We start from the raw sequence: 24,848 nt of genomic DNA on the forward strand, positions 1-24,848 counted from the left end.
GTTGTGGTTAAACGTACTGGTGCCAATTCTAAGGTAGTGTTTTGAACTACCATGGGGTTACCCTCTCCTAGCTTGGTCAATCAGAGCAACACATCCCTATGAGAAGTCATTGGCCCCTTGTATGTATTTAACTGCCCTGGGTCTCACTGCAGCCACCATGGGAGAAGGAGAGGAGGAGAAAAGCCCTTGGTCCCTGCACCCCTTTGAGGCTGGGCTGTTTGAGCCTCAAAAAGGCCCATGTTCTCCATGGGGTGTCTAGGACCTGTGGGCAGGAGATCATCGTGCCTTTGGGCAATGCAACCCAGCCTAATGCTGAAAACCCTGATGCGGTGGGCAAAGACTCATAGCAATATGGCTTGACCCCAATTATAGTTTAAGGAAGGTCTTATCCTGTGAGGTCCTATGCACTTGCAACCACGTTAATCTTAGAGGGATCTACCTGCATGGGACAGTAAGGGTAAAAGTGGTCTTCCAGGTCAGAGTGGCTCAGTTTAGATGATGACAATAGAAGACAAATATTGGGGGGGGGGGGGGGGTATTTTTAGTTATACTTTAATGTCTTTGCCTCCTTGTGCTTCCTCTGTGTTGCTTCTGTCTGTGGGTCTGTGACTTGTGTTGTGTTGCCATCCCACCCCTTCTTTTCTCTGTAGCGGAGCATCCGCCTTCATCTGTACCCCACTCAAAGCCTGATGGTGCAGTGTCACCCGTGGGATTTGGGAAGGGGATGGAAACCCCATGGAATTGATGCCAGCTGGGTCTTCCTAGAGAAAGTGCAGACCCTCTTTTGTGGCTGTTGCTTTGTCAGGCTGATGCTGTGGATCCAGACTGGAGATGTGTGGGGTTTCTCAAACCCTCTGCTCCTGGAGGCTGGGGAGGGAGTTAGAACTTGAGAAGGTGGTTGTGACCCTTTAAATAAATAAGTCGAACTAGTTTGACAAATCACCTCCTTTTATATGGGGAAGCCACTAGATGGTGCCAGAAGATCAGAAACCCCTTAAACCACCTTAAAACCCTGCTGTTTCTTCGTCAAACAGCCTCATAGCATCCCTGGCTGTGGCAAGGAGAATGGGGTTTACCTGAAAGCCTTCCTCGGTGGAAGGAGGATGAGTTGGTAGGGTGTGGGCTATGAAAGCCTGCCTTAAACAGCATCCCTTTGCAATGGGATCTGGGGAATAGCTGTGTTGTCTGAGCCCACCAAGCCCTGTTGTCCCCTATTGCAGCAGCTTATGCTCCTCAGGATCTGCAGCCGAGGGTCTGCTACAGGGGTGCTCTCAGGCTGAAAAACAGCTTTAAAAGCAAAATTCCCTTACATTTGGTGCCATTTCTTGTTGCTATCAGTAATGCTCTTTACACACATTCAGTAACGAGAATAAAGTCTGGCTAATGTTAAGTCCAGCCAAGTTCCCACCAGCCTCGTATTGCTCATGTGGTGGAAACTTCAGGTGATGCTGGGTTTCCTCAAGGCTTAAAAAGTGGCAGGTTTGTGTAGCAACATTGAAGTAAAGGCTTAACATTTGGGGACACTTAAGTGATACTTAAAGTCACTGTATGTGACCAGCTCCCTGCATTGGGACTGCTTGTACTTCCCTGCAGAGCAGCTCGTGATGGTGTCTCTGCTGTGCCTCAGGTTTGAGACCTTAACTTGTCTATGAGCTCTCTTCTGCATAGAATTGTTTGGGTTGGAAAGGACCTTAAGATCATCCAGTTCCAACCCCTTGCCCATGGGTATGTCACTCGGTGAGGAAAACATTATGGTTTCTTGGTTTGGTGCCTTGTTCTCTTCCCGTTTTCCAACCCTAAGAGTCAAAGTAGCCCTCCTTCCTTTGGGCAGATGGATAGCTGATGCAGTAGGGGTTTGGGGCATCTGCAGTCCTTGGTGGAATTAGGGTGCTCAAGGTGGTTAAAGATGACCTGCTTGTATGTCTGTACCCCTCTGAGATAACATCCTCATCTCTAAACACCCTCCTACCACGCGGGGTTGTGTAGGTGCAAGGGAGCGAGGGGTCTGGGGGACTTGTTGGTCTCTACGTTGGTGGCCATCTACTGAGGATGCTCCTGTGGTTGGGGGGGGACGACCAGTCTCTGATATCTCCCTCTTGTCTTGCAGGTGGCGCTTCGGAAGCATCAGGACCTACAACCCAGAGCAGATCATGCTCAGCGCTGCTGTCCGCCGGTCCAGCCGGGACGTCAAGATCATGAAGGAGAAGCTGATCTTCTCAGGTATGGATGGGGCTGGTCAGAGCCCTTTGCTCCATCACTCAGCTGACACCCTGCTCTCTGCTGGTGGAGGAGGTGGTCTTGATACGGGTGTCATCTCCTGATGAAGACGGGGAGACTGGACTGACCCTGCTGCGCTGAGCCACTCGTGGGTTATGGCCATGGTCATTCCAAACTAGTTCAGGTCTGAGCCCTGATTTGCTCTAAATCCTGCATTTTAATTCCTAAGTTATGCCATACAGCTCTTGCAAGGTCTGAAATCAGAACCAACCAGGTTGGAAAAGACCTTTAAAGATCATCAAGTCCAGCCTTAACCCCAGCACTGCCAAGGCCACCATTAACCAGTGTCACTACGGGCCTCATCTACATGGCTTTTGAACACTTCTAGGGATGGTGAGTCCACCGCTTCCTTGGGAAGCCTGTTCCAATGCCTGTCCACCCTTTTGGTAAAGAAAATGCAGAGGTAGGCTCCAATTTGGAGGCAGACCCTGTTCAGAACTGGTTTCGAATGGGTGCAGTGTAATTAAACCTGGGGTTAAATCTCTCTAGGATCATTTTAGGCTGAGAAAGTTGGGGCTGTTCAGCCTGGAGAAGCTGCATGGAGACCTCATAGCAGCCTTCCAGTATCTGAAGGGGGGCTATAGGGATGCTGGGGAGGGACTCTTCATTAGGGACTGCAGTGATAGGACAAGGGGTGATGGGTTCAAACTGAAACAGGGGAAGTTCAGGTTGGAGATAAGGAAGAAGTTCTTTACTGTGAGGGTGCTGAGGCACTGGAATGGGGTGCCCAGGGAAGTTGTGAATGCTCCATCCCTGGCAGCGTTCAAGGCCAGGTTGGATGGAGCCTTGGGTGCCATGGTTTAGTGTCCCTGCCCATGGCAGAGGGGTTGGTACTGAATGATCTTAAGGTCCTTTCCAACCCAAACCGTTCTATGATTCTATGATCAGATGGATCCCATGTGTTGGAATAGCGTCGCTGCTCGATGCCTCAGCTTCCCCACCATGGGGTACCTCCCGGCTGTGGTCACTTGGTGTGACCTGGTGGGTGGGATTTGCATCTCTCTGACCACGTCCCTGCTTTCTCATTGCCTCCCCAGAGATCAACAGCGGTGTGGAGACCACGGACGAGCTGTCTCTCTGCTCCGAGAACGGCTACGCCAACGAGATGCTCACCCCCACGGACCACCGGGCCACCAAGCTGCGGATGAACTGAGGGGCTCCGGTCCAGCCCTTGGCACGCGGCATCCCCTGTGCTCACTCCGGCAGCGAGAGCCGTGCTCTCCTGCTCGCTGCGGGATGGGAACCTGTGAGGAACTGCTGGTTGGGCAGAGACCCCTTCCCATACCCCCTCACTCGCTGCTCCACCTCCCTGGTTGTGAGGTTGGGGGGCTCCTTTTTTGTAAATATGTAGAAAATCCGGACATTTTTGTGTCTCTCTTTTGGGTTTTTGAGTGTAAGTTTTCCAGGGCATGAGTGGAAATTCTGTGTTCATTAAATCCTCAACCTTGAATCTTGACCCGACAGCCTAAATCCTCTTGGGGGGGGGGGGGGGGCAGGGGCTCTGGGAAACCCACGTTGGACGTGTCTCTCCTTTCTCCCCATTGCCCTGCTCCTTTCCTTCCCTTGGTGCAGCGACTGTGTAGCTGAATGTTGTGATGTTCTTGTGAAGTGTCGTTTTGTTATGGGTTTTCTCTTGATTTCCTTCCCTTTCCCCCTTTCCTGGGCAATGAAGTTTTAGCTCTAATGCAACAAGAAGCTGTTTGGAGAGAGCTTTCCTAGGAGAGGAGATAGCACTCAGAGCCAGGGAAGGGGTTGCACTGGCTCCGTCACTTGGACACCTTCTCCTTATCCCATCCTCCTTTCCCCAAAGCCTGGATGTTCAATGATGGCTTGCAATAAGCAATGCCATGGGCACCATCACCACTCGGATCTGGCTGAAGTGCCTGCCACTCCAAGTGGCACCTGCAGTCGCTCTTTGCTTCCCTGTCCTTGCACCCACATAGGAATAGGAGGTGACGGTGCAGTGCGAGCTTCCCCTTCTCCAGGCCAAGGAGATGCCCATGGATGAAGGAGCTGTATCCAGTTTGGAAGGTGAAGCAGCCCCAGAATGCAACTTGTTCCTGCAAGGAGACCTTTCCTCCTTGCTTTACAAGCAGGATCTTTAGAGCTGCATGTTCTTGTCCTCCAAAGGAGCGATGGTCTTGCAGCAGATACTGACAGGCTCAGGAAGGTGAGAGCCCTCATCAGCGTGTTTCCAATGCAAAAGGCTTTAAACCAAACTCCTAAACTAGAGGTTAAAAGAAAAGCTTAGAAACCAAGTAAATGACAACTGAAGGGCAGCTTCAGCTCTTGGAGACCTTCAAGTCCTCATGGAGAAGAGCCCGTTTTTGGGTCACTTTGCTGTTCACACAGAGCCGGTTCCCAAGGCAGCTGAAGCCAGCCGGAAGGCTGCTGGAGCTCTGAATGGGTCTTGGCTCAGTCCCCGTGGCCTTTTGGTCTCGGGTTGCTTCCTTCCTCGCTGGATCTTGATCGAAGCAATGTGAGAAATCTCACTTGAGGTCAAGCTTCCTTTGAAGCTTGGCGTGCTCTGCCTTGAAAGCAATGGGACCATCAATGCCATTCACCATGGGGGGAATGGGAGCTGAGCCTTCGGGTGCTGGCCAAGCTGGGAGAAGTCACCTTGCAGAGGAGAAGGTGGTCTTGGGGATGCTGATGTGCATCACGTTTGATACCCAAAGCAGGCTTGGAAGGGGTAAGAATAAACCACAATAAAAGCAGCTTTGAGCAGTTTTGGCAGCACTGAACTGCTCTATCTTAAGCTGTATTCAAGTAGCGTTTTGAAACCCTGAAGTCTTGGGTTTAGTGTGTAAGAACTGGGGGCAAAAGTGGCCAACTTCTTTATGTAAAAGAAAAATACCCCTATAGATAATGGATAAATATGGATTGTGATGCTTTAGTAAGCAATGCAAATCAAGACTTTGATTCTCTTGCATCTCCCCTGGGTTTACCTGAATATAAGTGGAGTAAGACCCTGGTCCATGCTCTTACGTTCCCCAGATACCTTCCTTCTCTGTGGTACTCTGAAAACCAGTGTGGTTTTCTTCTGCACAACTACAAGGTTTTGGTGGCTTTGAAGGTGGTTGAGAACAAAGCTGCTTCTCCCTTTAATGTGGTGCTGTCCGAAACATTCCCAGTGGATTGTCATTGCCAAGTGAGAGATGTTCAATCTCAGCATCTGTTGATAATCACCTGCATGTTCTGTTTTTATCCTTGGAGATGACGTTATTGAGAAGTGCTTCGAAGCTTGGAAGTGTTAAAAGCAATCCAACAAAGACTTAAATTCACTGGTTTCTTTCCTTATTCTAAGGACAAGACCCAAACTTCATGCGTGATGCACTGACCGTTGCCATTATCATCCTTAGTATTTGCTACCTTTTCTTTTTAACAAAAAAGGATGATTCTTTTGGGATGAAAATAGAGCTAGACCAAAATAAATTCTGCAATGCTCTGTGAAATAAACTGTCAGTATTCCCCTGCCAGCCTGTGGTGATGTTTTGTGTTCTGGGATCGCTTGTAACATGGTGATGCCTTGATCTTCATGCTGTTGGTTCTGCTTCAGGAGACCTTCATAAAGGTGTGGCCGGAGGGAGGGGTGGCGATGCACTGTGAGTGGTGGTACAGTTATGTTGCATCTTTTCCTGGTGGCACAGAGCTGAGCTGTGCAGTTAACGTGCCTGAGGAACAGGATCCCCTCCAGATGGACCTGGACGAGCTTGAGAAATGGGTCCACGTGAACATCATGAGGTTCAGCAAGGCCAAGCGCAGGGTCCTGCACCTGGCAGATGCTGGTATCCATGCAGGCTGTGGGATGAAGGAATTGAAAGCAGCACTGAGGAGAAGGACTTGGGGTGTTGGGTGAGGAGAAGCTCCCCATGACCCGGCTTCAGGGTGCGCTTGAGCCCAGACCCCCCCCCCCGTGTGCTGGGCTGCACCCCCAGAGCGTGAGCAGCAGCTCAGGGAGGGGATCCTGACCCTCTGCTGTGTGAAGGGGAGACCTGAGAGCAGCTCCAGTGCCTAAAGGGGCTGCAGGAAAGCTGGAGAGGGGCTTGGGACAAGGGCCTGTAGGGACAGGCCAAGGGGAATGGCTTGAACCTGCCCGAGGGGAGACTGAGCTGAGCTCTTAGGCAGAAGCTCTTCCCTGGGAGGGTGCCCAGAGAAGCTGTGGCTGCCCCATCCCTGGCAGTGTTCAAGGCCAGGTTGGACACAGGGGCTTGGAGCAAGCTGCTCCAGTGGAAGGGGTCCCTGCCCGTGGCAGGGGTTGGGGCTGGAGGAGCTTTAAGTTCCCTTCCAACCCAAACCAGGCTGGGATTCTCTGGTTCTCTCTCCTCCCGGTTCTTTAGGACAGTAACTGTAAAGCAGTCATGTAGAGAGGAGACAACTGCAGACCTGAGCTGTGAACAGTAAATGCAGAACACGTTTTCAGTGTCTGTGGCCACATGGGGACAATGACGCACCCACAGAACTCATCAGGCAGCAGTTTTAAACCCAAAACTGGCTTAAAAATGGGAAGCAATTTATTTCTAACACACATTATGCAAGTCATGGCCCCAGGGTGCAGTGGGAGCCACAAACCATAAGCAAGTTCATGGCGCAATAAATGGCTCATCCATCCATTAGCACTTATTAAACACCGGAGTCCGGATGCAGGGCCCTGCTTGGGAATTCCCTGAGCAGTTCTTTGCTAATTATGGATATTATGGGACCTTTTGCTCTCTTTGGCCTATTCTTTCCCCAGTATCTGCTCCCAGCTGCACGCAGAGGGTGCTTTGGGTGAGAAGGGGATCATGTCTGGGTCAGTATGGGGTTGTTCTTTGTTAAGCATCTGTTTCCTCCAGCCCCTCAATGGCTGCATTTGACTGATAGGCTTGGATTTGCCTTAATCCCTTTCAGCTATCTCGCTGGTTGATGATGGGTACTCAGTAGTGTGTCAGGAATTTGACTGGCTTTGGGGCTATCATTGGGGTGTTACATATGAAAGTGCCCTAGGGGAAGGGGTACAGCTCCTGACATCAACACTATTGAATAATCCCTAACTGGGGGCTGTGGTTGCTGTACCCTAGGGAAAGATACTGAGAAGCTGAGAGGAGGGAAATGAGAGCTGTGTCTGCTGCTCAAATAAAGGAGCTGAGGATTGGTTGCTGGCTTGAAGCCCACATGGCTTGGGACAGCCAACATTGTGGTCTTGAACTCTTTTTTTCTTCCTTTCTGAACCTGCCCTTATTTGTAAGAGCTTAGTGGTGCAGCTGGGATAGTTCTCGTGGTGTCTGGGAACCTTTCCAGCCCCTTACATTTGGCAGTTGCAGTGCTGGGGTCTGCGAGGTGATGCTGACGTGACCATACCCTAGGCATACACAGTTATCTGCCATCAGAAGGATCTTATGAATATATATATATATCTATCCATCTTATGAATATCCTGTCCATAGGAAGATAGGCTGAGGACAGTGGGGCTGTTCAGTCTGGAGAAGAGAAGCTGTGTGGAGAGCTCAGAGCAGCTTCCAGTGTCTGAAGTGGCACTGCAAGGATGCTGGGGAGGGACTCTTCATCAGGGACTGCAGTGATAGGACAAGGGGTGATGGGTTCAAACTGAAACAGGGGAAGTTCAGGTTGGAGATAAGGCAGAAGCTCTTCCCTGTGAGGGTGCTGAGGCACTGGCACAGGGTGCTCAGAGAAGCTGTGGCTGCCCCATCCCTGGCAGTGTTCAAGGCCAGGTTGGACACAGGGGCTTGGAGCAAGCTGCTCCAGTGGAAGGTGTCCCTGTCCAGGGCAGGGGTTGGAACTGGATGATCTTAAGGTCCTTTCCAATCCAAACCATTCTATTTCTGCTCTGGTCATTCTATGATTCTATCTCTGCTAAAGCCTTAGCATGATGCAGTGGGTAGGAGCTTTCAAAGTTCCAATGCAATGTGAAATGTGTAGTCATGATGTGAGCAGCAGCATGAGGCTGGAGGCTGGCTCCTCTTCTGGACTCTTGGTTCAAGCAACCTCTTCTTGGCTGAAGCTCCTGACCAGGTTTCACCCTCAGTGTGAGTATTAACCTCAGGTGAAACAGGAAACTAAGCTGAGCTTTTTCCCTCTCTTAAACCTCTTTGTTTTCTTCCTCTCTTCCTTCTGGACCCTGTTTGTGTTCTAGTTACTTCTCTGCCCTTACTCATCTACTTGGCTGTCCTGCTTCACCATCTTCCCCCGGAGACTGGTGCCTGCCTTTCACGTCTGCTGCCTGGCTGATGGCCAGAAGAGGGTCTCCAGACTCTCTCCATGGCAAGGTGGAGCCTTGGGTGGTGATGCCAGGAGTGCACAGACAGCTGTCCTGGATAGGATGTGTTTCCTTCTCTCGGGCATGTGGTGGGGAGGTACAGGCCAAAGCCTGATCATCTCCATCGAGATGTTTCCATAGCATCCTTTACTTCATTTACCCAAACCTCTATTCTACGTTTCCTCTTATCTTTGCCATTCTTTTTTTCCTTGTTTTCAGTTTAGCTGCATCACAGTTGGACATCTCCAAGTTACTCTTTATAATTTCCATTTGTGTGATTATTTTACCTACCCGTTTAACAGTGCTCTGCTGTAGTTAAAGTCATTTCTGTTCTTTGTGGTAGAGCACTGCCAGTTAAAAATGAAGCTGTTTTCCCCTGCAGTACTGAGATTAGGTGTAAATGGATGCTTATTACTTGAATAAAAGCAGGGCTTAGAGCAAGCTGCTCTAGTGGAAGGTGTCCCTGCCTGTGGCAGGGTTTGGAACTGGAGGAGCTTTAAGGTCCCTTGCAACCCAAACCAATCCAGAAATAATTCAGCAAGATTGGAAGAACAAAATGACACCACAGGGCAACTGTATTAGTGCACCCTGTTGGGTATTAATGCTTAAAACTGAATCTAGTGATAGGTTAGTGCCATGGGTTAGTGGTGGCCTTGGCAGTGCTGGGGAACGGTTGGAGTTGATGACCTTAAAGGTCTTTTCTAACCTGGTTAATTCTGTGATCCTTCTCCTTCCTATTGCTTTCTCCTCATACATGCACACTGCTCCTTTGGGCAGCTTCAGTCCTACATTCACATAGAGCTTTCCCCAGCAGATGCCTGGAGTTCTGCTCTTACATACTTGTAATTCCTGTTTTGCATCTCTTTAGTTCTCCTGGCTTTCTGCCTTTTGGCTTCTATGTGCCAGGGGCTGAGTATTTTCAACGCGAATAAAGGATTTTAGAGTCCTAATTCACTGTCAGATCACTGGTTCTGGTGTCTGTGTCTACCTTGAGACCAGACCCAGAGCACTGGGAGGAAAGGAGAGGTCAAGCCCTGCCCCTGTATAAGGTGTCCTTCCTCTGATGTTGGCCAGCATCCCTTTCACCCCTAGCGTCCTTTTATCCCTCCTATGTCCTGCAGCTATGGGGTACTTCATGCTTTTTGTTCCACAAATATGGGTTGTAGCACAGCCTTTGCACAGTGACAACCACTTCGTGCACACGTGGGGATACCCAGGGCCAACTGCAGTGCAATCTGGCTGTAGAAATCTCCTCCATAAGTAGCTTGGCATGGTCATGGGGGCATCTGCACCCTGCAAAACCGTCTCATTGTGGTAACTGTGGGTTTGCAGCTCTTAGTAGCCGGTTCCCCCCACCCTTGGGGTGCACACACTGCTTGAAGCTGGGGTTGGTAGCCCATGCTTTATGGCTGCAAGGAGATGACAGCTTTGCAACCTTGCTGAAGAGATTCCAACCCTCTGGACACCTTTTTTGTTGTGCTCCGCAGGGCAGGATCAGTGCCGTGCTGCCCCACTGTGTCCTGATCCTCTCTATCCACATCCAAGCACAGGCATGGTCACAGTGCCAGCTCTATCAGGGTGGAAGGTGCTAAGAACAAATACCCCAATCCTCCCAGCCCTCTGCACAGGCTGGGAAACCAGTCCTTTCCAGGTTGCCAGTGATTCATATGCAAATGGTGGGAGCGAGCCGGATGCCAGCTTGTGCCCTGCATCCCAGCGATGGGAGAAGAGCAGAAAGGAGCCAGCAAGCAAATGTGATGGTGGTGCCCCGCAGAAAGGTGATTTCAGAGGGCTGGTTATTGTTAGTGTTTCTCTTCTATCTAGTGAGGAATACTCCAAGTGATGCTGGGCAGTGGAGGGAGGGCTGGCTGCAATCACGTTAGAGCCGACAAGGGTTACTGCGTGGAGCTTCCCCAGGGCTGCTTTGATCCCTGCTATGGGCGCTTCAAAATGGGATGGAGTGAGAGGGGAGGGTGCAGAAAACCACATGGGATCAACCTCTCCTTCTGCTCTCATCAGCCTCAAGGACTTAATTATGCTACATTAATGAGGGGCACTGCAGCTCCTCCCTGAGCCGCTCCGTTCCTGCTCCAGGAGCCTTTTTTTTGCTCATAGAGCCGTATTTTATCATCTTTAGTGTGCTTTCCAAGTGACACGGAGCCTCTATCCAATGAATCGCTCCACCTGGACCGCAATGTGCTCTCCAGATGGCTCAGCCCCTCTTAAGCTGCCCTGGTGTGATGCATTTTCCCTGCGCTGGGATGGGTTTTCCCTGCATCCCGGCTCCTCCCTGCCTGGCTGTTACTGACAGATGCATGGCTAATGCCCTGTAGCTCTCTGGCATGTCATTCAGGAGAAACAAAAGCAGATTTCTCCCCCCGCCAGCCCGCAGCAGTGAGGATAAAGGGGATGCTTTTGTGCTTCCCCTGCAGAAGGGCTCAGTGTGCTTTGCAGAGGGGATCTGGCTCTGTTCAGAGTCCTAACGTGGATGGGAGCGCTCCGGGAATGAGGTTGAGTCTTTGCTAGGTCCGACCTGGAGAACACAACTTGTGAGCAAGGTAATGTTGGAGTTCTTGCATTGGGGAGTCTTGCAAAGTATATATATATACACATATGTAAGTAATGTAGGATTTGCTTGTATGTATTACTCGGATGGAGAGGGTGTCCTAAAGAGGAGTATGGGTGATGGTAAAGGGGCAAACCCACTCTTTCTTTGGCATTGGCATCATCTCTCTCATGGGTAGGCTGGAGGGATGTGAGCTGGGAAAAAGCATTTGGATTAACTGGGGAGGGAAGGGGGGAATGTCTCTTTGTAAACTTAAGCTGCTTCTTCCCAGCATGGAGCTATGCGTGAGCAGATGGATTGGAATGTGTGCGGATCAGGGAGAGAAGTGGGGATAGCAATGTTTGTTTCTTTCCTGGTTGGAGCTGTATGTGTTAGGAAATGAGTCCATCCCACTCTTTGCAAAGGCATCTCTAGAGACCTGTCTTTGTTGGGATTTCTCTAAAGCACTTTGAACCAACCATCAGCTGGTCCCTTCTTTACGCAGGCCTGAGCATCCATAAGAAGAGTTTGGGATGTTTAGAGCCTTCACCCACTCCTATGGGATTCCTTAGACATGTCATTAGGGGTTGTCACTCTGCTTCCCTGCTCTTTAGGTCTCTGCAGCATCCCTATGGTATTGGCAGAGGTGTTTTCCCACTGCTGGGGGATTCTGGAGGCACAAGGGATATGGTGGGGTGAAGATCCTCAGGACTAGGTTTGGTTGTTCCACACACAGGCAGAAGGTGTCCTCTGGAGCCAATCTGAGCATCTTTGGGGTCTGTGGTCAGATGCAAGGACTCAATGGGAAATGCAGGTGTAGGGAAAGAGATGAAGAAGTACAGCTAAGAGACAGGGTTTGGCTCATGAGAACATCAATGTAAACCTCCTCAAGGGGTGTGCTGCCTGCCTTCCTGCAGGGGAGTGTATGAACACCACGAAGCCATTGGTGTCCAGCACCTTGTCACCCCAATGGGGACTCATGTTCCTGCCAGAGGCTCATGGTGAGATGCTCCAGAACCTGACTTAAGGGGTCCTTAAGAGCAGAGCCTGAACACCCCCCAGATGTCTCTTTGCTGTTACAGAGCCTCAGAAAAGCAAGCCAAAACCTACATGGCCGTGGTAGAAGCTGTGATCAGGTGTGCTCTGATGGTCCTCACTGGCACCCCTCTTCACTTAATGAGTGGTGCTGACTCTGTCATGCTTTCAGAGCATGAGCTGTGGCACTGCTGTGCTCCTTCAACATAAATAAATGCTAGAGCATCTCAAGTATGGAGCCAGGCTGAGAACATTGGGGCTGTTGAGCCTGGAGAAGAGAAGCTGCGTGGAGAGCTCAGAGCAGCTTCCAGTGTGTGAAGAGGGCTACAAGGATGCTGGGGAGGGACTCTTCATCAGGGACTGCAGTGATAGGACAAGGGGTGATGGGTTCAAACTGAAACAGGGGAAGTTCAGGTTGGAGATAAGGCAGAAGCTCTTCCCTGTGAGGGTGCTGAGGCGCTGGCACAGGGTGCTCAGAGAAGTGGCAAATGCCCCATCCCTGTCAGTGTTCAAGGCCAGGTTGGACACAGGGGCTTGGAGCAAGCTGCTTTAGTGGAAGGTGTCCCTAGACAGCAGGGGTTGGAACTGGATGAGCTTTAAGGTCCCTTCCAACACAAACCAGTTTGGGATTCTGGTGTTGAACATCATAGAATCATGGACTGGTTTGAGTTGAAGGGCTCTTAAAGCTCATGCAGTTCCAACCCCCTGCCACAGGCAGGGACCCCTTCCACTAGAGCAGCTTGCTCCAAGGCCCTGTGACCTACTTGTTTTGCTGGACATCTCAGTCAGGTGTTTTAATAGTGCTCTGTTCTCGTGTCTCCTTCCCTGCTTCCCCATCAGGATGCATCGAATGCTGAAAGAAGAATCAAGCTTCAGGACAAGCAGCCTGGAGAAAGTGACGCGGGACCCGAGCAAAGAAAAGCTGCACATGAAGCTCTGCAGTGGGTCCTGCCACGCCGAGCAGATCCTCCAGACACTCAACTCCTACAGGCAGAGCGGCATCTTCACCGACGTGGTGCTGTTGATCGATGGACAAGAGTTCCCCTGCCACCGTGCCACTTTGTCAGCCAACAGCACCTACTTCCGGGCCATGTTTGGTGGCAAGCTCAAGGAAGGCCACCAGGATATCATTAATATCCAGAAGATACCTGCTTCCACTATGTCTCTCCTCCTTGATTATATGTATGGGGGGAGCATCATCATTCAGGAGGACAATGTCGAAAGCATCTTGGAACTGTCTGACTTGCTGCAGATCTCCAAGCTTAGAGATGCCTGTGTTACCTTCCTTGAAGGCCAGCTTCACCCATGCAATTGCTTGGGCATCATGAAGTTTGCCGATTCATTCTCCATTGCTTCTCTGACAGAGAAGAGCAAGAGGTTCATGCTGGAGTGTTTTGTGGAGGTGTCGTGCCATGAGGAGTTCCTGGAGATGGATGTGAAGGAGCTGGTTGAGTATCTGTCTGATGAGGAGCTGGTGGTCCCCAAGGAGGAAGTGGTCTTTGAGGCAGTCATGCGCTGGGTACGGCACGATGTACCTGGCAGGAAGGGAGCCTTGAAGGACCTCCTTGAGCATGTACGTCTGCCCCTCCTCAACCCCACCTACTTCCTGGAGAAGGTGGAAATGGACGGGCTCATCCAGGACTCTAAGGAGTGCATTCCTCTACTGCATGAGGCCCGCAAGTACTACATCCTGGGGAACGAGGTCAGCTCGGTGCGATCAAGACCCAGAAGGTAAAACTCAGCATCATCTTCCCTAAACCAGAATGGCCTCAGCTGATCGATCTTAAAGTCTGAGGGGAGTTCTTGGGTTGTGCTATCTTCTTTTTCCTCTGATTGCTTCTTGTTTAGAATCATAGAATAGAATCATAGGATAGTTAGGGTTGGATAGGACCTTAAGATCATCCAGTTCCAACCCCCTGCCATGGCCAGGGACACCTCACACTAAACCATGGCACCCAAGGCTCTGTCTAACCTGGCCTTGAACACCACCAGGGATGGAGCATTCACAACCTCCCTGGGCAACCCATTCCAGTGCCTCACCACTTTGGTCTCCCTGCTTCCAAAATGAAGGCACTGGGGATGTTTGTCTCGCTTTAAGGATTCCTATGAATTATAATAATGCATGTGACACTTTTTGGAGGGCAAGAAGTGTTCTAGTTACACTGCTCTGGGTGTGCAATGATGCTATCCAGGTGTCTGTTCAGGCTGTGGAGAGGAAAGGCTGTTTTTAGCTCTTGATCTGCTGTCACCAATGGGTAGAGCACTGGGTTGAGACCTGTTTTCCATTCCCTGCTCCCCTCTTATTTCTCCTCTTCTGGTTTCTCTCCCACCTTCTCCATGCTGCAGGAAGGCTCGGACCACGCCAGTCCTCCTGGCTATCAGCATGGTGCCTCGCTCAAAGGCATTGCTGCACTGTCAGGAACTAACATCCAGGGATCAAAATCAGTTACTGTCTGAGACATTCCCGAACTATTGTTTTTTGCATTGATTTATTGATGAGCAGCAAGAAGATAAAGAGATGCTGGCCAGGGAGGCAGAGAAAAAGTGATTTCTAGCATGGGGTGCGTGTAGAAATCTGTGCCTTTTAGTGACTCTTTAGTTTGGACTTGACCAGCCACATTTGAGGTCTCTGCTGTTTCTTCATGGTGCTGCAGGTTATGATGTGCTCGGTAAGAGTGCTGACGGACACCTCTGCTCTGGGATGGGTTGTTGTATCAAACCAAGCTGGTTTGTGAGGCTTCCTATGCTTTTCCAGAGGACACCCAGGACCATGGGGCTGCAGAGCCGGGTCCTCGTGCTCTCCTATTCTTCAGCCCAAGGAGTGCAGGGTTTTATGTTGCTCAGTGGAGCATCCTGGGCAGAAGGATGGAGATTGCCCCAGTGCACCTCAGAAGTCCCAACCTGGCATTTAGAGCACATTTCTGGCAGGTGGAAGAGATGGTTTGACACATGTTCCCTGGGCCTAATACCAGAACAAGCTCAAGGTCAGGTTGGATGGGGCTCGGAGCAAGCTGCTCTAGTGGAAGGTGTCCCTGCCCATGGCAGGGGTTGGAACTGGATGAGCTTTAAGGTCCCTTCCAACCCAAACCAGTCTGGGATTCTATAATATACAGAATTGCTCAACAATGGGGTCACTGCATCCTTAAGGATGCAAACAGCTAAAATCTGCTGTGGATAAATCCTACCCCTCAGCATCCACATTTTACCTCCCTCCTTCCACAGCTTTAGTCTCAAGGGAATTGCCTCAACCTGCACAAACCAGGGCAGAGCTGGGGATTGCTCCAAGTCTTTCAAATCCTCTTTCACCCTCTTCCTTCTTCTTCCTTCTCTCCTCCAGAACCACTCCTCTCTTGCCACCTACTACTTGGCAGGATTTCCCTTCCTCTCATGTCTGCCTCCTCTGCTCACTGCTGTTAGAGCTGGGGAGAGATTAAGATTTCTTGGAAGCATTTCTCTCTCTGGGCAGAGAGCTTGCTCAGGCAGGATGCCAGGAATGGCTTTCCATGCCTGTGGCTGTGCCTTGAGGATTACTAGGTTGGATTCTGCTGGAAAGGGGAGGGTGAGTGGCAGGAGGCAATGTCATGAGGGGTTTTTAAAGGTCATTCCCTTTTTCTTCCCCTATGCAGTTTGGACCTCTTCCTACCTAAGCCTTTGATCTTGTCATGCAGATAAAAGGGAAGATGCAGTGGTGAAATGATTTGCCCAGAAAATCAGTAGTTGATACAGGAGAGGATCTTGCTCTACCGGTGTCCTGGATAGGACGGGAGGGATGATGGAAAGATCTGGTCCAGAAACTTACCCATGCCTTTCGTGGTCTAGGTTCATGGAGCTGTCAGAAGTCATCATTGTCATTGGCGGCTGTGACAAGAAAGGGCTTCTGAAGCTGCCCTTCACTGACCTCTACCACCCAAAGAGCAGGCAGTGGACAGCCCTCTCCAGCGTGCCTGGCTACACCAAGTCAGAGTTTGCTGCCTGCACACTGAAGAATGATGTTTACATATCAGGTGAGACACCCTGCACCAAATGGTGCTTTCCTGGTTGCACCTTTGTTTGGATGCTGGTCCTTAGGTCTATTCACTAGGACTCATTCACATGCATCCAGCTTTGGAGAAAAGCCACTTCTTGGTGAATATTATCCTTAGGTGGTTTGGATTATATCCAAAGGCACAATATCACTTTTGAGTTGGAGGATGGCAGTATGAACAAAACCTTTCCCTCCTGTTGGGGATCTATTAAAAGTGTTTAGCCATGGAATGAGCTGGTTTTGGTGTGTGCCATCAAAACAGGGCTTCCTAAAACATCAGTCTCCTGCCTCACTTAGATATAATGCCTATCAGATGAGCTCTATATAAAGGATGGAGCTGTATAACAAATGCCTTGAAATCCATAAAGTACCTCTCTTTGGAAGATCATTTTACATGCCCATAACCCAATAACCACATCCTGGCCTGAGTTGTTCCATTGCATGGAGAACCTATGAGATATTGTGGTGTAGTGAGGTGATGGGACTGCCCTTGGGACCACACCAACCCTCCATCCCTCTGTTTTCAGGAGGACACATCAGCAGCAACGATGTCTGGGTGCTGAGCTCCCAGTTGAACGTCTGGATCAAGGTTGCTTGTCTACAGAAAGGCCGATGGAGGCACAAAATGGCAGCTCTTCAGGGCAAGGTAAGCGATGGCCTGAATGTGGGAAGAAGCCACATGGAGCACCCCAACTTCTCCTGCTGCCCAGTACAATGAGAAGCTGTTGGTGTGTGTTTGTCTTCTGGGCCATTTGGAGTTGGATTTGATGGGAGAACAACTAGGACATAATGGAGACGTCACTCTGTGTGTGTTGCCACCTGATGTAGCCACAAAGGGAGTTGTAGCATTAATATTTATCATGGTGCAAGATTTCTACAGATAGCTGTGTTAAGTCTTTGGGTGAAAGCTCTACACTTTGGGGTTGTTCATAGAACCATAGAATGGTTTGGGGTGGGAAGAACCTTTAAAGGTCATTTAGTCCAACCCCAAGGTTTTACCATGGCTTGATGTCCATCTTTCTGGCCAAGTCCTGGTCTCTCCTCCCATACACCATGACAGCATAGCCCCATAGGTGAGCCCAGGAGTTTCTAATCCACTTGCTTTGCTCCTCATGTGGCAGATCTACGCTGTGGGAGGCTTTGATGGCTTTTATCGCCTCTCCAGCCTGGAGTGCTATGACACCTTCTCCAACACTTGGTCAACCTTGGCCCCGCTGCCTCAGGCCGTGAGCTCGGCGGCTGTGGTCTCCTGCCTCAACAAGCTCTATGTGCTGGGAGGTGCTGTGGATGACACCGCTAACACCGACAAGGTATTGCTGGGGCATCAAGGATGGATGGGGACATGGAAAAGGTTTGCCAGGGAACATGAAGGGAATGGGGCTGTCCTTAACCCACCAGGGCACCTTTTTTGGAAGACTAATGAAGTCTCCCTTACAGTAAGATGGGAAGTCATGCATTTAAATGGAAGCCAATGAGACTTACAGATCAGAGAGGGAAGGTGTCAGGAGTTAGAGTATATCAGGCATGGTTTCCTAGAGCCTGATCATCCCTGAGCCACCATAGAACAAACCTCCAATAGTGTGGACATCCATTCAGATAAGCAGCAACAACAGTAACTTCCTGGAGGAGACCTCTGCAAGCCAAACATGATGCTTCTGGTCTCCTGAGCTGCAGGAAGAGCCATAAGTGCCCCTCAGCTCCATCTCCGAACACTTAACCGTGTGCAGTCTGGGTTGACAACAACTGCTCTAGGGGCTTACATTTGTCTGGGATGCAAGAAGCAACGCTAGAACCCCTCATCCCTTTGCTCTCTGGGTGCTGAAGCTCCCATCCATGTTTCTGTCCCTATGCCCTGTTGTTCTAGTGAATAGCAGCTTCATCCGAGCAGGGAGATGTGGTAAATCCATGTTCCTGGAGCTGTGTTTCTCCTCCCAGGTCCAGTGTTACGACCCAGAGGACAACAAGTGGACGCTCTTGTCTCCCACCCCTTTCTACCAGAGGTGCATCAGCGCTGTCTGCTTGGACAACATCATTTATGTTGTGGGAGGACTCCTCAGTAAAATCTTCAGCTATGACCCAAGGAAAGACAGCTGGAGAGAAGTGGCCGCCCTCCCTGGGCCTCTGGTAAGGAATAAGATCAGGAAAGAAGCTCTAAGCCTTCCCTCTCTATACACAATAGCAGCCATTTGGGCTTTGCTGAGATTGAAGGCAAGGAAAATACATTGTGGGTTTGACTCTGAGCATGTGAATGTGCAGAGCAATTCATAGAATCACAGAATCACAGAATGGTTTGGGTTGGAAAGGACCTTAAGATCAGCCAGTTCCAACCCCCTGCCATGGGCAGGGACACCTCACACTAAACCATGGCACCCAAGGCTTCCTCCAACCTGGCCTTGAACACTGCCAGGGATGGAGCATTCACAGCCTCCCTGGGCAACCCATTCCAGTGCCTCAGCACCCTAAGAGGAAAGAACTTCTTCCTTATATTCAGTCTAAACTTCCCCTGTGTCAGTTTGAACCCATTACCCCTTGTCCTGTCACTGCAGTCCCTGATGAAGAGTCCCTCCCCAGCATCCCTATAGGCTCCCTTCAGACACTGGAAGCTGCTCTGAGGTCTCCACACAGCTTCTCTTCTCCAGGCTCAACAGCCCCAACTTCCTCAGCCTGGCTCCATACAGGAGCTGCTCCGGTCCCTGCTCATCCTCGTGGCCTCCTCTGGACTTGTTCCAACAGCTCCATGTCCTTTTTATGTTGAGGACACCAGAACTGCACACAGTGCTGCAAGTGGGGACTCACAAGAGCAGAGTAGAGGGGCAGGATCACCTCCTTCAACCTGCAAATTCAAGCATATTTGTATATGTATTCATGATGCATCCACCATCAGTGTCCATACTGCTTGGAGGAGGTCTCTCACACAGCAAACCCACGTTTTCTTGCTGAAGCTGGGTCTACACTAGCTATTAATTCTAGATGAGTGTATCTGTAGGGTGAAACTGTTGGTGTTGAGGACCTCACTATGTGTTTCAGGGTGAGGGTTATACTGGCTCTAGTCTGGTCCATGGACTGAACACACAGTCATGGTGGCTCTGTATCTTGTTTTAGTGTCATCATGGTTGACACTAAACATGGATCTCCAAGGCCATGCTGCAATGTGAACTGTGGCACAGTGAAGAGCAGTGACGGGGTGCACCCCTTTAAGTGGTTTTGATGTGGAAGTGATGGATGCTTCTCTGGACTCCTGCTGTGCTTATGAGTCTGTACTGTTCCTGGGGGGCTGCCAGAAACAGCAGTGGTCCTACCACTGTCTCGAGGCATGTCAAATACCTGAATTCTTATTGAAACAGTAGGACTGCAGCACCCCAAGAGCAGAACATCACTTATCGTACCTCCTTCCCCTTTCCCCTTCCCTTCTTCTGGGCAGGTGAGATTTGAGCCCATTGCAATGACTTAACCCCATCACCTAAAGCTTGAGGCTTACTCCTTATCTCTAGGGCTTTCCTTCTGCTTTCCAGGAGAGCTGTGGCCTGACGGTGTGTGGAGGGAAGATCTACATCCTGGGTGGCCGGGATGAGAATGGGGAAGGCACGGACAAGGCATTCACTTTCGACCCGGTGACGGGCAGTGTGGAGCAGCAGCCGCCGCTGCAGCGCTGTACCAGTTACCATGGCTGTGTGACCATCCTGCAGCACACCAACAGATGACCACGGGGCTTCAACTGCATCCACTTCCCAGCCAGAGCTTCCCCTTGAGACAGTGGCCATGCAGCATGTGGACAGACCCCTCATCTTTGTATGGGGAAGGGCAGTAGAAGCCACTGAAGATGCTCCAGCCAGCCCCTGATGATGGCCTGAGGATGCCAATGGCTTTGATGCTGATCTAGGTGAGAGGATGAAAAGGTGCTGGGCTGTGTGAAGCTGCACTGGAGGCCTTGCCACAGCAGGATTCAAGCATCCTTGCAGCCCTTGGGACTGTTGAATTTGACCTTTACTTAGGTTTTTGTGGCTATAGATGACAGCTTTCCTTTATGTTGGTGGCAGAGGCTCACAGTCCTACAAGGACATGTAACTGCTGCTTTCTGATGCCAAGACTGTTGCAGTAACAAATTATAGTTACAGGATCCAACCCTTTAGCTAAAGCTATCAGGTATTTATCTCTGTAGAAGCCTGGTTCAAACCACGGTGGTGATTTAAATGGTCATTAATGTCGATGAGGAATTAGACCCATCACAGTGGAAAGCTGAGATTGAGACTTCAATACTGATATTCCAAGAAAATCTCTGCACTCCATCCCCAAAACCCTGGTTAAATAGTGGCTCCATTCTGCATGTACTGTATGAGGGTCTATTCCCTTAAACCCTAGATTTCTGTCTCTTTTCATATATGTTTTGTGGTTGGGTTGCTGTCTCACTGTGTCTTTGTCATTGAGAGGACAAGTGGATGATGTAGCCAAGAGCTCCTTCTTCAGAAAGCAGAAGTAGGGGGAATATTAGCACGTAGGGATGAAGCATTAAGACCTGAAGCGTGGTAGCCATAGAATTGCATCTGGCTCATTTTGGCTCTGCACCATGCTAGCAAGTATTAAAATAAACTCAACACTTAACAGCTTTGATACAGAATCCTTTGGAGCCAGAACATGCAGCTCATTTGGAGGGTGAGCTTTTAATCACACACACTGTGCTGCTCCAAGCCACTTGGCCTCGGGTCTAGAAATGATCCTGAGTACATCTGATTGGGTAGAATAGCCATAGATTTTGGTGTCAGTGTCTTTACTCCAGGACTGGATGTGGTAAATTTGGATGGCTCCATGTAAATGTTCGTGTTGTTCAAGTCACTGCTAATTGTAGAGTGGGGTCTCTTAAACTCCCATTATGTGTACATTGTGGGGTGTACCCCCTGTAGCAGGCTGCTGGCTTCTCTGCACCTTCCCTTCCTCACCCCAACGATGACTTCTTCCTGAAACAGAGGAAATGACTTTCTCCACTGGCCCAAATGCTCCCCTTTCAGGGCCATTTAGCTGTCTTCAATCAGGTTTTGACTGTTCCCCCCTATAGCTGGTTTCTATGAGGTTCTCTTTAGTATGTGTGTCAACTCTGAGATGTTCACCTCTTCTTTGTGATGATATGAGGCTTGCCTGTACATGGCAAACAGAAGTCCCTGCTGAAAAACCTAAACTGGTTGCAATGGGACACACTGATCTCCTCTTCTCTTTAAGAAGCGTATGTTCTTCCATTGCCCAAGAGACAAGCACAGTGTTTCACTGCATAAAACATACCTTATGCTCTTCATAGTCACATTTGGGAAGTCTCAGGGCTATCAGACTCATTCTGATCATCAAGGTGCACTATCTGGATGTTTTCAGCCTCAAATTCTCCTTAAGGCCTTTGCATGTGGGTTAGCCCTTTTCTCAGGTCTTGAGCAGCATAATGTGTTTCTTAAGCAATATAAAGGAGAATCAGTGCTTGTATAGGTTATTCCCATGAGGGGAGAAAAGGAAATTTGTGCTGGTAAAAGGCAATTTCATTGCAATCAAATTGCCCTCACAGTGGGGTGTTTAATGGGAATGGTTATAGGGGGAGAAACTGGCACCTTTCCCTCAGCTGGTTAAATTGGCACAAAAGAAAGCAAAGGTACATCAACCCATGCTGTGATAGCCCTCAGGGCCAAAGGCCTCTATCCTCCTATAGCCTGATCTTCCAAGGACCACAGTCCATATTTCCTACTCATTTTTGCCTCTCTTACTGTTCCCCTGTGCCTTAAGCAATTCACTGCTTTGGTATGGGCACCCTGTCAAAGTGTGTGGCTTGGGACCCCCTATCACCACCTTGACTCATGATTCATATTGTAGAATGTTTGGTGTTGGAAGGGACCTTAAAGCCCATCCAGTTCCAACCCCTGCCACGGGCAGGGACCCCTTCCACTGGAGCAGCTTGCTCCAAGCCCCTGTGTCCAACCTGGCCTTGAGCACTGCCAGGGATGGGGCAGCCACAGCTTCTCTGGGCACCCTGTGCCAGTGCCTCAGCACCCTCACAGGGAAGAGCTTCTGCCTTATCTCCAACCTGAACTTCCCCTGTTTCAGTCTGAACCCATCACCCCTTGTCCTATCACTGCAGTCCCTGATGGAGAGTCCCTCCCCAGCATCCTTGTAGCCCCCTTCAGACACTGGAAGCTGCTCTGAGGTCTCCACGCAGCTTCTCTTCTCCAGGCTCAACAGCCCCAATGTTCTCAGCCTGGCTCCATACAGGAGCTGCTCCAGCCCCTGAGCATCCTCGTGGCCTCCTCTGGACTTGTTCCAACAGCTCCATGTCCTTCTTATGTTGAGGGCACCAGAAGTGCACACAGTGCTGCAAGTGGGGTCTCACCAGAAAAGAGAACCTTCGATCATTCCATTCAGCTGAAGGATGGAGAAACTCTTATTCTTGTTTTGGCATGATAGAAAGAATATTCACAGAGAAAATGAGAAGTGATTTGTCTTGGCTGATTCTTGCTTTCCTTGTTGTGACAGGAGTACACAAAGCATGAACCTGTCTGCCCCTACAATCTGCTTCTGTGTGAGACAACACTCCTCAGACCACATGTAAAGCACCTCCCTGCCGTGTTTATGGCAATGCACCTTCCTGCTGGGGGTGCTCTGTATAGCAAAAGATGTAGAAGGAAGTAGTGATCATCTGCAAAGCATGTGCAGGAATTCCAGCTTGGTGTATTTAAGCTTCTAAAAACAAAATAAATGACTCGTTTTGCACTCCAAAGCAGCGACTGTCGATCACTTCCAAGCAGCATTTAAACCATCCCTTCCTCTCCCCATTCCTTTGGGTTCTTTCCTGCTGCCTGTCTCAGCAGTTGTGTTATTTTGGGTACGTTTGCATTTTGAATGGGAGCCAGAGCGAAGAAAAAGCTTTCTGTGCACAAATCACATGCATGGTGTAGACAGCAAGATCCTCGGGGCCTGATAACATTTATCCATGACAAACAAACTAGACGAGTTATAAATAACCTGGCAGACAGGGCTGCTGTGGAAAGCAAGCTGAAACGCTTCATAGGCTTTGCTGCCTCATAAAGAAATGCCTTTTTCATGGTGGCGAATGCGCTGTCATGCAACTGGGCAAGAAATAAATGCCACCCAGGGCTAAAGGAGGGTCCTGGGAAGCAGTGTCCAGAGGGGGTTTGGTGGCTACAGTGGAGAAACGACTAAAATAGTTTCTAGTGTGACACTTGGAAGAGAAGTGATAGTGGGAGGTGTGAGTAGAGGGATGGTGCAGAGGGTGGCCCTGGGTCACTGCTGTCATGGAAGAGGAGAAGGGACCATGGGAGCAGATCATAGAAACATGGAATGGTTTGGGTTGGAAGGGACCTTAAAGCTCATTCAGTTCCAACACCCTGCCATGGGCAGGGACACCTTCCACTAGAGAAGCTTGCTCCAAGCCCCATCCAACCTGGCCTCAAACACTTCCAGATCCACTTGCTGGAGCATGTGAAAACTGGGAGGAGCAGAGTAGAGCCGTAAGAATTATTCAGGAGTGGGATTACATCGTGATATTTAGCAGAAAGAAGGCACAGCCACATTTGATACCAAGTCTGCCCATGAATGTCATGACCATGAGTACCTTCACAGACACTGCTGGGCCATTTAGCTCCCCAGCAAGCAAAATCCAATCATGGGAAGATCAAGTCATGTAAATCTAAATAGGTGTTTGTATGCCTGAGCTGAGGTCCATAAGCTTCAGCTTTCAGCCATTGGGAAGTTCAGTGTACTCCGAAGAGACAGAATCTGGAGCTTCATCCAAAGTCACTATGGAAAAGGGATCCCTCTAAAGAGCAAGTCAAGCCCTTTGCTTTAGGTATGTCTCTTGGAGCAAAATAGACTCTAGAGAGACCTTAATGACCACTTTGAAGTACCTACCTTTAGTTGGAAAAGGCTTCTTTCAGGATGAAGCCTCTTTCGTACCCTGCAAGTCCTTTACGTCAAGGCTAGAGGCATTTTTGAAGGAGATGCTTTACTTCTACCCAAATGATCACACTCTTGGGAACTGTGAGAAACGAAACACTTGTCTTAAATAATTTTATCACAATTTTCTTTTTAATTCTGTGATAATTTTAGCATGTGTCTTAAAGAAAGTTTGAGCCTGCTGTTGTGTGGAGCGAAACCATCTGCCTCCAGCTCGGGTCTACTGAGCATGGAGCAGTCTCTAGTATGCGCTTTGGCAGAAGGTGAAAGCCATCAGTGCTTTGCTGTGGGTGCCTTAGGGAACATTTCTCACCACCCACTTCTCCCTACATAGTGCAAGGCTGAGACAGCTGCATTCAGGCAGGAGGCTTACTCCAGGCTTACTTATTGGAGATAACAACAGTTCCCCACTGTTTTGCCGTGGCCTGGCTTGGGCTAAACCCACCAGTGACTTCCACAGACCCAGATGGAGACCAGTTTTAAGACCACCATTGACTTACCATCTACTTGGTCACAGAAACTATTTCATCCCCTCACTCATGCTGTGTTCTCACCTCTCTTAACCCCAAACCTTCCTTCTCTAGTTTTCTCTTGTCACATACAGGCTTGACTGCCAGAGATACATCCCTTGCCCCATGACATCCCCCTGGCCTGTGCTGTTCAATCTATTCCTTTTCCTTCTTGCCCAACCACTTCAATCCCAATGCATGTGCTGTCTCTAATGAATCTATTTACTCATATGGTAATCATTGTTTTTAATGCATAGAGCC

The 24,848-nt window shown here is 49.7% G+C and overlaps 2 protein-coding genes across 8 annotated transcripts in view; both read left to right on the forward strand.

Moving 5' to 3' along the window:
- GDPD5 (glycerophosphodiester phosphodiesterase domain containing 5) overlaps positions 1-3,727 on the forward strand; it is a 163,642-nt gene extending 159,915 nt beyond the window's left edge. For 5 of the 7 annotated variants that reach the window (XM_062639166.1, XM_062639168.1, XM_062639167.1 and 2 more), the window contains 2 exons: positions 2,108-2,235; positions 3,315-3,727. In XM_062639166.1, the coding sequence (XP_062495150.1) occupies positions 2,108-2,235; positions 3,315-3,430 (244 nt within the window). In that variant the 3' untranslated portion in view covers positions 3,431-3,727. The remainder of the gene's footprint in view (positions 1-2,107; positions 2,236-3,314) is intronic. The other 2 variants (XM_062639169.1, XM_062639171.1) reach the window with 1 other exon arrangement.
- A 6,923-nt stretch (positions 3,728-10,650) lies between these two features.
- On the forward strand, positions 10,651-22,882 carry KLHL35 (kelch like family member 35). The gene is made up of 7 exons (XM_062639246.1): positions 10,651-11,091; positions 12,954-13,844; positions 15,933-16,117; positions 16,665-16,783; positions 17,259-17,447; positions 18,073-18,261; positions 19,650-22,882. Exons 2-7 carry the CDS (start codon positions 12,955-12,957, stop codon positions 19,836-19,838), a joined length of 1,761 nt encoding a protein of 586 aa, XP_062495230.1. The 5' UTR covers positions 10,651-11,091; position 12,954; the 3' UTR covers positions 19,839-22,882.
- Positions 22,883-24,848: the final 1,966 nt, after the last annotated feature.

The sequence above is a fragment of the Pezoporus occidentalis genome, unplaced genomic scaffold (assembly GCF_034315485.1).
Source record: "Pezoporus occidentalis ecotype Australia unplaced genomic scaffold, CSIRO_AGI_Poc_V1 ctg6, whole genome shotgun sequence".
NCBI classification, from domain to species: Eukaryota; Metazoa; Chordata; class Aves; order Psittaciformes; family Psittacidae; genus Pezoporus; species Pezoporus occidentalis.